Raw genomic sequence first — 18,238 nt, forward strand, 5'->3', positions numbered from 1 at the left:
GTGCGCCGAGCCATCGGGAACTTGTTGTACAGGAATGGTTTGAGGAACACAGTTCTGACTTCCAGCATATCTACTGTTCTATGAACTCCGCCGATATCAATCCCATAGAGCACTTGTGGGACACTATGGAAAGGCATATCAGGCGTCAGGATATCAGGATACACCAATCACCTCCATACCTGCATTGCTGACCGCATTACACACAGCTTGGTTGGCCATACCTCCCGAACGCTTCCGACATCTTGTTGAATCAATGCCACATCGGATAGTTGCTGTACTGAGTGCAAAAGGAGGACCTACGAAGTATTAGGTAAGTGGTCATAATTCAGTGATCACTCAGTGTATATACTGTGTGTACATAAGTATTTTCACAATTTTGAGTACCTCACTATACACCAGTCTACATTGTTGTACTCGTATATCTGACGAATGTGAATACTAGAAATTTGAAAGTCTAATAATAAAAATTAATCCACAAATAATAAAGTTAATCCACAAATTTTCGAAAAGAAAATAAATAAATAAAAATTTATTAATTATTTACAATAAAGAGGAAAAAGGAAATCTTATGAACATTTCAGCGTTCATTATATGGTTCTTAATGGCAACTATATGAAAAAATTTCCTTATTTCATAGTATAACGTTCTAGTAATAGCAACTTTTCAGTGTAATATGACACCCTTGGATAATTTAGACGCTATGATATATGACCATGATGCCTATTTACATACCTGAATAAACATACAGAACTTAGTTTTTAAAAGTAATATTCAAAAATGTAATACATTTTTAAACTATGAAAGTAAAGTTATTCATACCTCTCTCCTTGAGCCTTTGCATAATGATATCCACACGAACTCAGAAGCTGAATGTAAGGTGCGACAGATGCAATTTCTATAAACATCCAAAAGTTGATGAACAGTTTCTGAAATGACGTTTTAATTTCATTCAGAAGTTCCTACTTAAAAATGCATGCAAACCGTACGAAAAGAAATTAATTCCAATATCTTCCACGCAGACTGCCAGTCCTGAGTTGCACAGCCACATTGACAGGCCTGAGTTGCAGAGGCCGTTTGGCATGATTGTAGGAGACCATCGACAACTGAAGTTCAGAAGGAGGCACTGACGACATATTTTATTCTTTCTACATTATCGCTGGAAAGATCTGGAGGAGATGGGTTTGGTCAAACCGAATTTCACCACTCCAGCATTAGTAATTGTAGACCGATAAACAGACAGAGACAAAGACATTTCAATGTGTGAGGTTGTACTTCTGAATATGACAGGGTAGAGATAGACCATTAATTTACATTGGTGGCGATAAGGAGAGAGAACAAATTAGCACCAAAAAATCTCCAATGGATAGTGAGTTCTCAAATTCTAGAAAAACTAAGTTCGAATTCGGATCGATTCTTTTCAGTGAACAATCGATAGATGAACTCATGTTTACAAACATTCTTCTACTCGCTTTGGTGGCCTTTTCGACTGTGGTTTGCCTAATACCTTTTTCTTTGGTGCTGCTAACTTACTGAATCTTGCATTGAAATTCTGCTGAATATTTTTCGTAGTGTTGCAGATATGTAAGCTTTCTTGATCCCATATGCTCATCACTAACTTTTCTTCCAGAAAGGGTAGTGATGAGCACATAAGTGGGCTGGTCAGAAATTGCTTACTGCATAATAGCTGGAACAAACAACACTTGCCGTTAGCTGATTGCGTACGTAACATATTTATATAAAACACAAATAAATAACAACTATATTTATTACAAATAAATTTTTTTGGGGAGGTAATGGGACTTTCAAAGCGTACTTATAGTTTCGTTTCATTGGTTTTAATTACGAGCTGCATACGAGGGTTGTTCAATAAATTAAAACATGCTAGATGCGTGAGTGTGTTTAGCAGTATGGGGTAAAAGCACGAAAGTAAACCAGCACTTCGACATACCGGTTTACACCAAGACTTGGTTCAAGGTTAAGGAAACGCAAAACACACGGTTGCAAATAAATTGTTTATTGAATTTCTTGGTCAAGTTAAAATTGCCCTCTACCAATACTGTACACTCAATTACTAAACTGTACACTCAATTTTAAACTTTTAGTAACTGAACATTTTCTCCGAAAATGTTTAGTAACTGAATATATTGTGCGAAGAGCTTAACGAAGGAACTCAACCAGGTAATTTTACCAGATATGTAAGCTCCCAAACAATGTCCTGTTAGTAATTATATATTAAGACGGCATTTCCAATAGGCAATGCATCCAAAACGGATGCATTATCTATTTGAAACGTGCAGTAATTCAATTTTTAACTGCGAAGAGGCAAAAAACCGAAAGTATTCATAACAGAATGTTGGTCGTGTATAGCGAGAGCCACGTTTTCCAGTCAAAAGAAAAAAAAAAAAAAAAAAACGCTGTCAGGTGGTCAAGAAGGTTTTGAGAAGGAAGAGAAAGGGGCATTAGCAGTCTCCAAGAGCAAAAAAATGTCTCACCAAGATTTCTGCAGGAAAAGTGATCATAACTGTTCTCTTCGACCCCGTGGTGTTTTGCTATTAGACAAAAATGCGTGCACAGTGTAAAAGGTGTAGATTTTTTTTTTTTTTTTTTTTTTTAAGTGTAGATCATAAGTGTTCACAGGCAAACTTGCATGGTGTGCAGGCTCAAAAACCGGAATAACTCATGGGGAGGGACTCTATTCCCTCCGTCCGAGATATAACTGCAACCTCCATTGAAAATCGAACGCAGACCTCTCCAAACGAGTGACAAGTAACGCAAGCACTTTACTGTCAAGGAGGACTAGGGGGAACTGCTGTACACAACTGGTACAAGAATTCCAGATTAAATAAGTCTGTCGGTCTATTTAATCGGAAATTCTTGCCATAAACCTGAATCTTACTTTTATTTGATACCAAGAGAACACTGAACGTTCTGTTAACCACGTTGTTGGTGAAGAGTCATTCGTACCACCATTACACTCTCAAAACTTAAAAAATTAAACTCGCGAGCAACATTCAATGGAAACATCTGCTCCCTGCTCCAAGGAAAGTTCCAGCCCATACCAATGGTATGGAACTTTTCTTGGTATGATACCAAGAACATCATTTTGCGCAAGCAAAATGATGCTCGTAATTTTCTTTTGTCGACATCAACTGCTGCTGGTTTTTCTTTGGTCGACATCAACTGCTGCTGATTTATTCTTTGGTTGGCATCAACTGCTGCTGGTTTTTTCTTTGGGCGACATGGACTGCTGTCGATTTTTTTTTTTGGAAACTGCGAAAATCAATGCCTTAAATGTGCTCTGTCTCGGTATCAAAGTTCTGCGACACGACTCGTTTATAGTGGTAATGAAGTTCAAACCTTTTTACCGAGAAAGTTACTCTCTTTATGACAAGATCGTCTCTCACCGCCATTCCTACACATACTTTAAACCAGTTTCTATGGGAGGTAGAGGAACGTCTTCCTTAATTATTCTGACTTATTCATGTGGTATTCATATCCAGAGATTGAACAATGGACAGAACAATGGTTCCGGTTGGACGATCATGTGAAGCATATAATCAAAAGAAATTTCATTTAGGTAATTAATGTTTCATGTGAAATTTCATCTTTGTGTCCACTATTATGGACAATCTTCCAATAACAAAAAAGTTGACATTTCTTAAAATTACTGTCTTATAACCAAGAGTAACGTGGGCTATAGCGCTATTCTATATTAAACAAAATATGCAACACGTTTTCTCTATAATTTCGTTTATTAATCCATTTTAAACTAAAACATAAATCAAAAATATCGTATAAAACTTTTTTTTTAGAAATAGTAAAGTAGTAAAGCATATCAAAACTGAATTTGACTGTTTAAAAGGATAATACGTATAAGAAATATATAAATTTGTATTTTTTTAAAAAGTCAATGGGTAAACCACAATTTCCAAATTTGAAACAAGTTTGCAATCAATTCTCTTTCTCATAAATTAAATAATTGCAGATTATGTGCGTCTTCAACAGATTGGCATAATATCATAAACTGAAGTCCAAAAGGTAACGGTATGAAAATCGAAGTTTTGTGCCAATATGAAACAGTTCACTCACAGAACCATCCGATAAGTTAAGATACCAATACGAGTAAATCAAGTAAAAAGTCAGACTACCGAGAGATGGCGCTCGTGCTGAAAGCATTTCTGTTGGTAGAAAGTACAGATTTTAATTAATCTATTGAATGGGCACAGGGACGTCAAATATCCTGGAGGTCTCTTTTTTATCTCGGTCAGTCCTCCCCAGGGGGAGTGCTGCCAATTTGTTAACACTCGAGAAGAATTTCAGCTAAGGGTCATTCATTCCTTTATAAGAGAGGAAAACAAGAAAGAAAATACGTTGCTCATATTAATCACAAGGACGACAATATTTGAAGTTAACACAGAGACGGGACAAATCTGTGGTTCAAATTATGAACACATAAACAAATTAAATTACTCGCACATATATATATGCGAAACGAAACACACTATTATGAGGAGACACAGTATACAATATCTGAAGAATTCGAAATACAGTATATCGATATCTGAATCTTGCAAACGCTAATATTTATCGAAGTAATCGTAAATTTTGTAAAATCGTCTATAAAATTCGGAATAACAATATAAAATAATGAAATTTAGTTTGTTTATACAAATATTAAATTACAAGTCTGTTTTTCAAAAGGAAAATAATGAAACGATTCTTTCTCTCTCTGCCTGCGAAAGATTATAACACACTGCTCGACAAAATTAACAGAACAAAATGTTTTTCATGAATATTTTATTGTGAACAGTATGGCCAAAGGCGAATATTTCATCTAATAGGCATCCTGCCATGCATATTTCGAGCATCTAATAGAAATCGATCTACCACACATTATGCAAATTATTTATGCCTATAAAAACACGGTTTCTGGCAACATCACTTCATTCTCGTTTTTTGTCTTGCTCAGCGGGCAGCCACATCTCCAGTATTCAGGATGGCAAGTCATCGTGGTTTAGATGATTCCTCGAGATGGCGGGTCGTTGGACGACTTGAAGCCGGGCAGTCGCGGACAGGGGCACCACTTTGGTTTAATGTGTCGCGAAGTGTTTTCTCGGCACTATGAACTCAGTTTCAGGAGACTGTAATCATTACAAGAAGAGCTGGCCAAGGTCGCTCGAGAGCTACGTCAACCAGAACAGACAGCTGACTCTAACAGCAAGACGGAACCCTACGATGTCTTGTCATCAACTGTCTCTTGAGGTTGCTGTGGCCACAGGTGAAAACATTTCCAACTGGACTGTGTTAAGAAGGCTCAATTCAAGTGGACTCTATGCAAGAAGCCAGTGGTTTGTCCCATTAATCCAAACCACCGCAGAGCTCGTAAAAAATGGTGCCACGAACCTATGACTTGGAGCCCTGACAAATGGGGTACAGTTATGTTCTCTCATAAGTCCCATTTTGGACTACAAACAGATTCTAGACGTCATTTCACCTGGAGACAACGAGGAATGCGGTGCTATCCCTCCAACAACTGAGAAAGGAACACTTACCGCAGAGGCGGTGTTCTTGTGTGGGGCGGAATAATGATCAACGGCTGCAACCGTCTTCATGCTTTTGATAGGGGTACCGTAACTGCGTAGAGGTACCGAGCACAGATCCTCGAACTCCATGTGCGACTTTTTAGGGGTGCCGTGGGCACATATTTTCTTTACATGCGCGACAACGCCACTCCACACAGAGCTCAAGTAGTGGAGGAATATCTTGAAACTGACTGAATATATCCAACGACTGCTGTGGCCAGCAGGATCACTAGACTTAAATCCAATCGGACATGTGTGGGACTTGTTCCCTTGTACATCGCATTGCACGCCGACAGCCAACCCCTCGGTCACTTGGTGAGCTGAGGTCTGCGCTGGATTTCTTGAATGAGATTTTTTGCCACAGAATCTTATAGATACCCTTATATCGAGCATGGATCACTGCTACAGGCCTGTTTAACTGTTGGAGGGTATCATACGCCGTACTGATGTCATACGACCCTATTTTCGAGCATCTGGTATCAATTTCTGGAATGTGACTTTTTTTGTAATTCTTATATAATCCCTATAAATGTCCCTTATACCTATCCGAAGTTTGTCTCTGTCTCCTCATTTCATCGTTATTCTATGGTACACCACAATACCAAAATTTTTTCAGGCTTCATTGCAAGTTACACGAGTTACACTACGTTTTCTACGTGTTCTATTGATTCTGTCGAGCAGTGTATAACGAGATTTTATTTCTTTCTTCTTTTTTTTAATAGATAAAAGGTATATTGTTCAGACTTATTATTAAACCTATACAGCATGTATGATATAACGCAATTTTTCCCCTTTTCCTGATAACAACATTATTCTATTACTTCTCTTTCAAGAAATATGAATATCATTAAGACGTATTTCCGGGGTATTCTAAGTAGAGCAGAGAGAATCGAAAACCCAGTGAATAGACAAGATCAACAATCAATAGACAAGTTCATCAAAACCTAAGCTATCCACAACAAAAGAACTTAATGCACTAATTGCATACATTTCGTTCCTTGTGATGTGATCACATCAATACTCTTCATATATGGTAGGCATGTGAACGTTTAGTAACATCAGACATACAAAACTGAAAGATGAAGTTGGTTTCTGGAGCCCATTATGAAAATGTACTCCAGAAACCATCTAAAATCTAATTGGCTTGTTCAATCCGGATGGAAACTGTAGTCCCTTGGATGGATGTGAATACTATGACCACAGAACTAAATAATCAATGTAAATACTATAATCTAAGGAAAGAAAACAGTCATCAGTTACTATAGATGATCAAACTTTTTCACCGGCCTCACGATAAAACTGCATGATATTTAAAGCTTCGTTGTCACGCTGATTTGCAAGAAAAAAAATGAAAATCAGTTTCGAATTACTTAATAGTAATTTCTACTATTAAGTAATTACATATTTGTGATAAGGATAAAAATCTTCCCATAAAAACTGTAAAAATATAAATAAAACAAATATGAACCCGCATTTTTAGTCATGGACTACAACTGATTGTCTTTTTGCAGGTGCTTGATCACCTGCACAAATTGGCCAGACTATTGTCAAATGTGATCGCAGATCATTGGCAATAGGTCCGACATTAACAGCGAATGATCTACAAAGTAGGTCGGAGAGCCGATATGTCAGGGTACCATTTAGAACCGCAACCGGGCCATGGTCCATTTGGGGAATGGGCGCCTTTCGCCAGTACGCCAGTCAGATTTGGCACTTCTGAAGTCGGCGCAGTAAAGATATATGGACATATCAATTCAATTGGTTCGTTATTTTACGTCTTAGGACAACTTAGTACCCACTAAATGTGGGCGAAAAGGGGGATTATTGGATAGAACCAAGACGCTTCCTTCCTTGTGCCCTGGGTAACAAACGGCACAAGGTTTGCATACCCCATCAAACCGTTTACTGTTCAAATTTCGCAATTACATTGAAAAATGTGTTTTGCAAAAAATTTAAGAGTAGAATTTTCCTTTATTCGGTGATCTCTATCGCACTTCACCTCTTTCATACAAGTATCTGACCAGCTAGGAGAACCAAATAGGCTGAGAATCACTGATCTAAATAATGACAAATGCCAAATTCATCAAATTATCGATGGCTCTTTCGCCGTTAACAGGTTTAGGGAATTGCCACTGAGATAGCCGAATTCGCAGTATGAACCCTTTCTATTTCATATTATACATTAAAATTTCATTTCTTTTTCAGTTCACACTCATTAGCGTTGAGTCAATAAAGGAAAGGAAGTTTTTTTTTTTTTTTTCCTTCTAACTGGATCATTGACGTCTAGAATGAACAATTTCTAGTTTCACGAGGATCGATACTAACCAAATTAAAGTCATTCCAGTATCATCTTTTGATAACAGCAGGTAGAACAACAGAAACGTACAACTGTACTGCCTGAAATATGACAATCTGTCATACTTTAGGGACAATTTAAATTAACTGGTACATCGCTTTATTATGCTAAATTATCTGAAGACTTTATGCACTATTTTCAGGGAATGGAGAGACGTCCGACCAAAATCGCTCCTTCGTGTACCAATGTGATATGCATCCCAATTAGCAGGTCGCGTTTCATTTATTACCCTAATATTATTACCATTTTTTTTTCTCTACTTTATGTCACAGAGAAAAGCAACGCTTCTCAGTGCCCAGTAGTTAGGATTTTGATGAGTTCTCAGATCAAGGGAAGAAACATAGGTCTTATCCGTACGTCTTGGTTTTTTATATATGGGGCATTCGTAAGTTTTATAATCTTTCCCTGCTGTACTGCTGACAGCAAAGATGTGTATGACGGGAAGCTCTTCGTAGAGGACTTTTGGTGTGGACTCTATTAATCTGTCAGCCTTCATATCCCATGAAGCTCCCTCTAGATATAAACCGTAGACATACACGCCCTCTGATGGTGGCTCAGTGACATCCTCTAACAAAAAGCGTGTGACTTCGTTGTGTTGAGCAGCTGTGTCCAGTGACCATCCCCGATGAGCACGAGTGATTTCCTAGTAAAGAAACTGAACCCTTAGTAAATAGAACAAGCAGCACATAAACGTTAATGAGAAAATCGTCTAAGTTATTTTATAATGATACTTTCATTAATCTTGTAATCCAATGACAGTACTGAATTAAAACATTAATGAAAAATCAAATTTACTTGTATGAATAAATAAACAAGAATAATGATGATGATGATAAAATGAGTACAATTTATAATCCTATATTAGAGTTCTTTATTTAAACTGATTTATAATTTTTTTCAAAAATTTCAAAAGCTTAACTTTCATTTTCAATTTCGCTGGGCAGATGGCGGTAACAGAAGTGAGTTTTAAGGCCTAGCTTCTTAAGGTCAGTTTAATTTTTAGATCATTGCTCATATAAATTTCCAAACGGTACTTTTATCCGACAGATATATTTTGAAAACAGTACATTCTCAGATGAAAATTTAAACATTACTACCAAGTATTTGTTTTGAGGTGCTGAAACTTCCATGAATATCAATACTGCGTATTGATGTGTTGTTGTTGTTGGTGGTTTTATGGCGCAAAAGCTGCTTCAGCTATATTGAACCTTTTCAAGTTTTGCTATTACCGATTATTATTACTGATGTTATTGTATTAGATGCGATTGGTAAAATTTATTAAATTGAGGAAGGTAAAGAGTTCATTTACGTCTGATTGGTCTCTCAGAATAAGTTGAAGAGTTAATTTTTCATGTATATGTATTTTGAAAGCTGATTGGCAGGCTATTAACGTAGGCATTCTAGGATTACGTGCTTTACTGTGAGTTGGGAAAGACACTGAGGAGGATTGTCTTTCAGTACGAGGTAAGAGTCTGTGCGGTAGCACAGTGGTATCGTCACCATCCTTTCCGCACCGGGTGGAAAAGGCCCGGGTTCGAATCCCGTCGATGAACTTTAATGGGCTTTTTTCACTCCGTGGTTGATTTAGTTTGTCTCAGGCGTAGATAGCAAAGTTTTTCCTCCCAGAAACTGGAGTTTTTTCGTCCAGAAAATCTGTAAAAGAAGCAGTTCTGGGTTACTCTAATAAAATAATTTGAAATTTGAAAACGTACGAGGTAAGATTGCGTTAAATGTGTGTGTGGTCGATACGAAGCCGGGCCAGAATAACATCTTCGAGTCTTGTTTGATAAAAAACTTGATTTCCAGCATTTCGGCTGCTGTTTAATCTAGTATAATTTGCTGCTTGTTTGAGATTGCCACCTTTGTGTCCATATGTTTTCGGAGGCTTTTCGAGTGCCATGGAACTTGAATACATGAGAGAGATTACATTTGACGGATGTTTTTTAGCTTGATCAGCACGTTCACTGCCCAGTATTCCAGAATTTTCGGGAATCCAAGCGAATCTGACTCTCTGTTGTTTAGTCCTGAGGTGAGGTGAGGTGAGGTGAGATAAACAAGAAAGAATTTCTCTTAGATATGGATGGGTAAGATGATCTTCTAGCTGTAAGGCATATTTGCACTTTGAGCTTGTAAAAATACTTTTTGCAAGGGAAGTTTTGTCAATGTGATCTAGTGCGAGACATGGCAAACACTTCAGCACTATATATATATATATATATACTGCATTCTATGGGAAGAGACTGAGAATTATGCTGTTTGGCAGTGCCACAGCTGTAGCTACGTGCGCTTTGGAGTATTGTACAGATGATAGTCGGAGAATTGCATTACATAACCAGAATAAATAAATAATCTGTTTATACTCCGGGACGACCAAACTGTCAGAGGAGTTCACAAGATAGACAGATAACAAGAAACAGCACCGTACTCAGTAGTCACGGGCTTGAACCGCGTGTACTTATGCACCCGCGCGCCTGACCACTAGGCTACGGCGGCCTTGTAGATATCGCATATGTTGTTTTGGGTTGGCATTTTGTTTTCATTTTGTGAGTCCATGTCGCAATCGACTGAACTGAAGCGATGTGCGGTTATCTTGGTGGATTTTATCCACACTTAAGTTCGATTGTGAAATTAATCATTTCAGTCGGACACCCGGTGGTTTGCATATCTGCAAACACTGAAGAACCTGAGAACATGAAAGGCAAGAATGAGGCCGAGAAGAAACGAAAATTTCGCTTCTCAGCACGACAATGTCAGGCATCTGAAAAAGGAGATCAATTGTACAGGCTTCTTGTATTCATTTTAAAAGAAGTAAAAAACTTTTTTTACTTCTTTTAAAATGAATACAAGAACAGTACCGTATTTAACAGTCAAATGAACTAGAATCAAGATAAACTCAAACGTGTGTACTACTGTACCCTCGCGTTTGGCTATTCCGCTATAGCGGCCCTCCCTATATGGAAATATAAATGTAAGAACTTATAGATCTAAGTACGTAACGTACAGTTTGAATTGACAAAAGCTGGATTTTTTTCCCATATACGTATTACTTCCTCATGGCTATTAGGCGCATTTAATAATAATAATAATATTATTATTATTATTTATTTATTATTTTTTTAATGTTGTTGTTATATTATTTTTCCCAGATGGGGGATTCCACTCCGTGACGGGTACTGGTACTAATTTGTACAGTAGTCTTCCATGTGCAAGAGTATCAAAAGCTTTCCTGAAATCCAAGTATATGAAATCAATATTATTTTGTGCATCCAGTTCCTTTGTGACCACATCATAAAGCCCAATCAAATTGGTCGTCAGAAAAGAATTCCCCTTGGCAAACCCATACTGTGTCTGAATTAATTATTACTGCTGTCTTGTCTAGATGATCCTGCAATGCTTCTTTAACCAGTGACTCTATTATTTTCTCAGGAACAGAAATCAAACTAACAGGTCTGTAATTACTCGCGTCACCTTTTGATCCCCCTACCCTTTGTGAATTGGAGATACATTTGCACATCTACAATCCGTGGGGACTTCCCCCGAGTTCAAGTATGCTCTCATAATTATGGCTAAGGGTTTGCTTACTTCATTTGCCAGCTCCTTTAATATAACTGGATAGATCCCATCTACCTCAGGTGCCTTTCTTATGTTTAACGTCAACAATTTCTCCTACACTTTACTCTCAGTTATTACAAAATCATTTAACTCCCTGTTAGAGGTTTGATAAACATCTGGCCCTCTCCGCCTTGAATAACTCCTCACGTGTGAATGTAGATGCAAAATACTCATTTAGTTCAGCAGCTATCAGAGAATGATCATCTACAGTCGAACCCTTGATATCAAGTGGACCAATCTGATTCATCCCCTTCCTTTTAAAAATTATATAAGTAAAGAAGTCTTTGCTGTTTTTCTTGGCATCCTGTGCCAAAGATTTTTAATAACCTGCCTTCGCTTGCCTAACCTCCTTTGTGACTTGATTACAGACTAGCTTGTATCTACCATAGGCTTCTGTGTCGCCTGACAATTTATGTGCATCCTATGCATTTTTCTTCTCTGCCACGAGTTTCATTAGTTCACCTGCCATCCATTTGGGACTAAAACTAGAGCAGTATTTCTTAGTTGGAACAATAAGCTTAGTAGATTCCAAAATTACTTCCTTGAATGCTTCCCATTGAGAATTTGCTGTTGGTAACATCATCAGTCCGGAGCAATATGGCCTTAGTTGCTAATGCTCCTAAAAACCACAACAACAACAACAACATCATCAGTTGGTACCACTGTATAGAACCTAAAAAATCTCTGAGACCACTGTAGTCCCCTTTACGAAAGCAAAAACCCTTCCCTTTATCCTGACGGTAGTTACATCTTTAAGTAAATCCCACATCAGTACACTGTGATTACTGCCATCTAGTGGTTCCTTTATCTGTAAATTCTTAATGCATGAATAATCACTGCTGATAATCAGATCAAGAGTGTTACTCCCTCTTGTTGCCTGTCTAACATGCTGCTGTAGAATACAATCATCCAATAAATCCACAAAAGCCTTGCTAGTGTGCGAGTGACCAACCCACAAGTTCCAGTCAGTCTATATCTGGGAAGTTAAAATCCACCATTACAGGCGGGCCTCGATTAACGCGATTAATTCGTCCCGCGAGCGCATCGCGCAAAACGAAACGCGTTAATCGAATATCATAACCAATAGGAAAAATTATAATTGGTCCTTGACCTTCTGGAATGTCCATAAAGAATTTTAAAAATACCTTTTAAATAACTTTTTAACTGTATATAATGTAAAAGATAATGAAAATAATTATGGAATTAAATGTTTATTGCATAAAACAGCGGTTCTTAAACTGTGCGCCGCGGAATATTTTAAATTTTCGAGGGAAACACAGCGATACTCGACATCTGTCGGACACCGCGCAAACTACTAGCTCGAGGTAGTTCGCAGTTTCAGCATTTCTTATTAAATTGTTTGGACCTAACTACTAAACGAAACTGTTAGGTATTTCTTTTGGTCTGGGTGCGCCTTGAAAAAATTACTGAGATATTAAAGGCGCCGTGAACCGAGAAACTTTGGGATCCTCTGACATAAAATACACAATGAAGAAATTACTGTTGCGGAAATATTTTAACAGTGTTGACTTTCTCTTTTCATCAATCAATTTCCGATAGCCGACAACAATCTTCTCTGGGCCCTGGTGAAATAAATATCGCAGAGAACTTCAAACCTTTTGTTTGAGGTTCTATGCGATACGAAAGATTTCATCTAATTCTTTTACCGTTATCTCCTTCGCGGTAACATTTTCATCTGGCTCATTTCAAAATTCGAATTTTTAAATGCAAGTCTGCATTGACTTTATTAGCAGGAGACAAACACGTCTTCTTCCGATGGTTGATGGAACACACCGAGGGGGGCAGCAGGCAAACGTTTGTTTATTGACCGTACGACTCGCGGTAAGTTTAACGAGCGATTCAAATCTTTTTCAACTATCGCATTAAAAAAAAAAAAAAAGATCGCGTTAACTGGAAATTTGCATGGTGTAAAGTAAAAATTGGCATCATTTTTAAAATAGCGTTAGTCGAACTCACGTTATGCGAGGCCTAGCTGTATAAGATATTCTGATTTAATAGCGCACTCTATTTCTCTGTATAACTGTACTCATTTTTGCTTTCCCAGTGCATATGTCACACTAAACTGACTCAACATTGCACTGTCCATCTATGCCAACTGGATGCACTTCCTTAGATTTTATGTGTTTCTTAACCAACAACATAACCCCTCCTCCCTTCCTATCATGTCTATCCTTTCTGTACACATTGTACTCCCCAAATTCTATTTCTGCATCCCTTATATCTTAGTGGCACAACGTCTCTGATATCCCAACAATACCCGCCTTGAATGTCTTAACTAGCATTTCAATTCACCAAATTTATTTACTATACTTCTAGCACTGGTGTACATGCAAGTATACATGGACCTGTTCTTACTCTTAGTTATACACGGGCTATGTTAGTTACTCTAACATAGCCCGTGTATTTACTTGTTTCATGACCCCCCAGCAGTTCCTGAAATCCCCAGCAACTGGCTTTCCGGGCTGCTGCTCATTTCAATAGAAGCAGTGCAAGAATCATTTCCACCTCTACCTGCGGCTACTGTTAATCTATTAGTCTGTGAATCCTCCCCAAGCTAGCCGTTTTCCGACCCACCTAACACGGTCTCGTTAGCATCAGCAAATATTCTTGCACTCCTTCTATTTAAGTGTATCCCATCCCTGTAAAAGCAATCTCTCCTGTTAACAAGCACAGACCGCGCTGAGAAATATTCTACCCCATGAGCCCTGCACAATCTCTCTAGGGCCGAATTGATTGACAAGACTCTCATCATATACTCCCTCCTATCGTGTCTGGGCAGGATTGCAGACACTTTCAAATTTAACCCTAACTCGCGACTGTCTTTCAGCATTTACCTGTGCTTGCTTAGTAAATCCGCAGATCTCCTACACTTAATGTCATTAGTGCAAACATGTACAACGATATCACCTTTTGTGCCCTTAAAAGATTATATATGCTCTACAACGTCATCAACTTTTGCCCCTGGCAGACATACCCTGGTCCTATTCCACCGTGAAGATAAAGTGTGTTCTGCTTTGAACGAGAAGCCCATTACATTAACTGCGTATGTTGGAATCTTGCTGGCAGCAAAACTCTTAAAAGGGCAAATTATACCTTCTAATTTCATATAATTAAGTGTACAGCGTCTCTCCCTTCGCTGATTCTAGGTCTCCATAGTGGTCAAAGATGTGAACGCGCTTTGGGTGACCGTGGTTCAAACTCGTGTGACTACTAAATACGATATAGCTTTCTTGTATTCTCTCCATCTTTGTGAACTCCTCTGACCTTATGTAGTCGTCCCGAACTATAAACAAAAGTTATTTTAATTACAGTCTGCATCAATTTTGTTCACAAGGGTCATTACTAACAGATTAGAAGGAATACTTGATGAGAATCAACCAAAAGGCAAGCTGGCTTTAGGACAAGATTCTCAACTACAGACCACCTTCATGTAATATCACAGCTAATGGAGAAAGCAAATGAATATAAAACACCATTATGCTTGGCATTTGTGGATTATGAAAAGGCATTTGACTCCATACAGCATAAGGCAATGTTTCGGGCACTGGAAAGACAAGGCATAGATCCCCCATATATTATGATTTTGAAGCAAATGTATGAGAACGCTACCTCCTTTATTAGACTAGACAAAGATAGTAGCAAATTTCAAATTGAGAAAGGAGTTTGACAAGGAGACACAATATCTTCGAAGTTTTTACTACTGCCCTTGAGGAAGCTTTCAGAAGGTTAGACTGGTCGCAGGAAGGAGTCAATGTGAATGGAGAGTACCTAAACCATTTACGATTTTCAGATGACATTGTGATCACAAGCCAATGATCCCAAAGAATTAGTGGAAAATTTTAATCAGTTATGCAGAGTTAGTAAGGATTTCGGACTAAAGATGAATATGGCTAAAACAAAAGTAATGATGAACAAGTATGCCACAGAAAGGGATATACTCAATGAAGGAACAGTGATTGAAAAGGTGTATTCATATACTGTACTTATCCGGGACAAGTCATTATATGTAATAATGATAAATGGCTGGAAGTCAAGAGAAGAATAAATTTTGGATGGATGTATCTAGTCACATGCTAAGGAGCAATATCCCAATTTATCTGAAACGTAAAATAATGAACCAATGTATACTTCCCACCATGACTTATGGAAACGAAACTTGGGCATTCACCAAAAGAATGGAAGAGAAGCTGAAAACTACACAGCGAAGAATGGAACGAATTATATTAGGAATCAGACTGTTAGATAAGAAGAGAAACACATGGATTAGGCAGCAAACTCAAGTAAAGGACATTCTTATCAAAACTAAAGAACTAAAATGGTCTTGGGCAGGACACATAGCTCGAAGACATTGTGACAGATGGACTAAGAAAATAACAGAATGGTACCCAAGAGAAGCTAGAAGAAAACCTGGAAGACAACGACGGAGGTGGACCGATGAAATTCACGAGTTCGTGGGTAGTAAATGGATATCCATTGCACAAAACAGAAGGAATTGGAAAGTTTCTGGAAAGGCCTTCATCCTGCAGTGGATTGAAGATGGATGATGATCTATTTTAGCGTTTTCGATATCCCGTGTTTCTTAACTAGTGTTTTTTTCTGAACTATGAAAATATTTGTACGTGTATTCCTCATAATGTTTTTAAGCTCTGATTATTTTCAGTATTAAAGGAATTAAAGTGAAAAATCAATTTTATGTTTTCATTTTCAGGAATTTGTACCGTTTTTCGCCGGAACCCAGAACATCGAAAATTGTACTGTATTACACATGATTCGCAAGACAAAGAAGCACGGGTGATCCTAAGGCCAGCTGCCAGAAACTTGAGCCCGAAGCGAACTATGAAATCGATTCCTCCAAACCCCTGCAGGCTGAGGTTTTGTTAAGCTGAGTAACACTGAAATATTTTGCTGAGTAGCCAAATTATTTCTGATCAAAATGCGGAGTGGGTCACCTTGATTCCACATCGCAAATTAAAAAATAACTTCACAAAAATATTCATTTATTTAATTTTTTTTCTTGTTTTCATTTTAAGCTTAACTTGATTTTTTACTCCATCCAGAATTTGGTCCCCTGAAAAGAGGACGCACCCCAGTAATTTCGCCTGTGTGTCCAAATTAAACTGTTTAATAACTATTTTACCATTGTGTGCAGTATGAGGATGTATTTGATAAAGAACAATGTGCCCAATTAAGAAGAGTTTTGTAAAAATATCTATGCATCGAAAGTAGTACCAATTTTGCACAGTATGAATTACGTAATGCTGCGTTCTGTTCTTGTGTCCTCAGTTCAGTCCGGGTCTCCCGACTGAACTGACAACACAAGAACAAAAAGAAAATAATTGAGAAGTGCCACTCTCTTCTTCTTCTTCTTCTTCTTCGTTCAGTTCGAAACTGCCTTAGTTACTGAATCCTAAAACGAATTTAGGCAAAGAAACATTCATCTAAAACTTCACCTGCTTAATAATCATAGCATAGATATATTGAATTGTTTTGATCATTCAACATATCTATTATAATTATAAAGTTTTGTAAGGTTTATGGTGAGAATTAATTACGTATAAGTTCGCAAACTATTCAAATGCAATTATTAGACAGCAATTATGAACAGTTCTATAGCTTCACCAAACATTCTAAATATACGATTAATGCATTGATCTTAATTACTGCCGGTGTTTCGCTTAAATAAGATCTTCTATTTATCTGGATTTAAATTTCCCTGCGATACTGAACTTGAACGTGTAATTAGAGATTTCAATCTGAAATCCGTTTAAGGTGTAATAAATAATAAATAAATCAGGTTATTTCACTTTCTAAATTAATTTCTGAAATGCTAAGAACGAAAGGACTTCATACGAATCAATTATTTCTTAGGTTTTAGCCTTTTTTTTATGGAAAAATTACGTCGGTTTTGTGATCTTCTTGGGAAGGGAGTAATGCTGCTACATCCAGGAATATGTAGACCAGATTACCTCTATTTACTCTATAAGTACAGATAAATTATATATATATAAAAATAAATACTTGGTCCTCAGCATATTGTTAGTCAAGAGACCGTCAGAATAATCATTCTTATGTTATGCTTTCCAGCAAAGGTTACATGAAAATTAATTACATACGAAATAGAAAGCAGCTTAAAAAAGAGTGTGCCAACAGTTCTGATCTATTGAGTTTCCTTTCGTTTCTATTTAGTATTTTTAATTGATTTGATGGATAAAAAATTATAATAAATCATACTGAATTTTGTATTATAATTATAAATCTCAACTACCGGTACTATAGAAAAAGCATCAGTTTATCTAGCGTAAAAGCCCTTCTTTACGTTTTCTTAAAGGGAATAAACAATCTGTATATTGTTTATGTTACGATTCTGATGGTGAAACTATCTGAACTGCTTAGGCGAATAACATCTTAAAATGTCTATACACACACACACACGCACAAACAAAATCGTGGAAAATTTATGGAATCCTGCTTTAAATCATCCACTTCACATTTTGGGGAGCACTACGGGTCGTTGCATTAATCCAAAATGTATGGCTCTTTCACAAGAATTTTGCATTGCATTTTCCGACTCTTCGTTTTCCCAACTGAAGAAATTGCTCGAAGAATCCCTTTTTGAATCAACTGAAGATATTCTGTTGGGTGTACTCTCCTTTGTACACTCAACAGA

The 18,238-nt window shown here is 37.4% G+C and overlaps 1 protein-coding gene across 1 annotated transcript in view; it reads right to left on the bottom strand.

Annotated features, from left to right (window-relative positions):
• Window positions 1-8,194: 8,194 nt before the first annotated feature.
• The window catches only part of Dhc1 (dynein axonemal heavy chain 1), a 620,756-nt gene continuing 610,712 nt past the window's right edge, over window positions 8,195-18,238 (bottom strand). Inside the window, exon 74 of the mRNA XM_090390121.1 lies at window positions 8,195-8,581. Within this exon, the coding sequence (XP_090246247.1) occupies window positions 8,195-8,581 (387 nt within the window). The remainder of the gene's footprint in view (window positions 8,582-18,238) is intronic.

The sequence above is a fragment of the Mastigoproctus giganteus genome, chromosome 2 (assembly GCF_048544385.1).
Source record: "Mastigoproctus giganteus isolate SK-2022 chromosome 2, ASM4854438v1, whole genome shotgun sequence".
NCBI lineage: Eukaryota > Metazoa > Arthropoda > Arachnida > Uropygi > Thelyphonidae > Mastigoproctus > Mastigoproctus giganteus.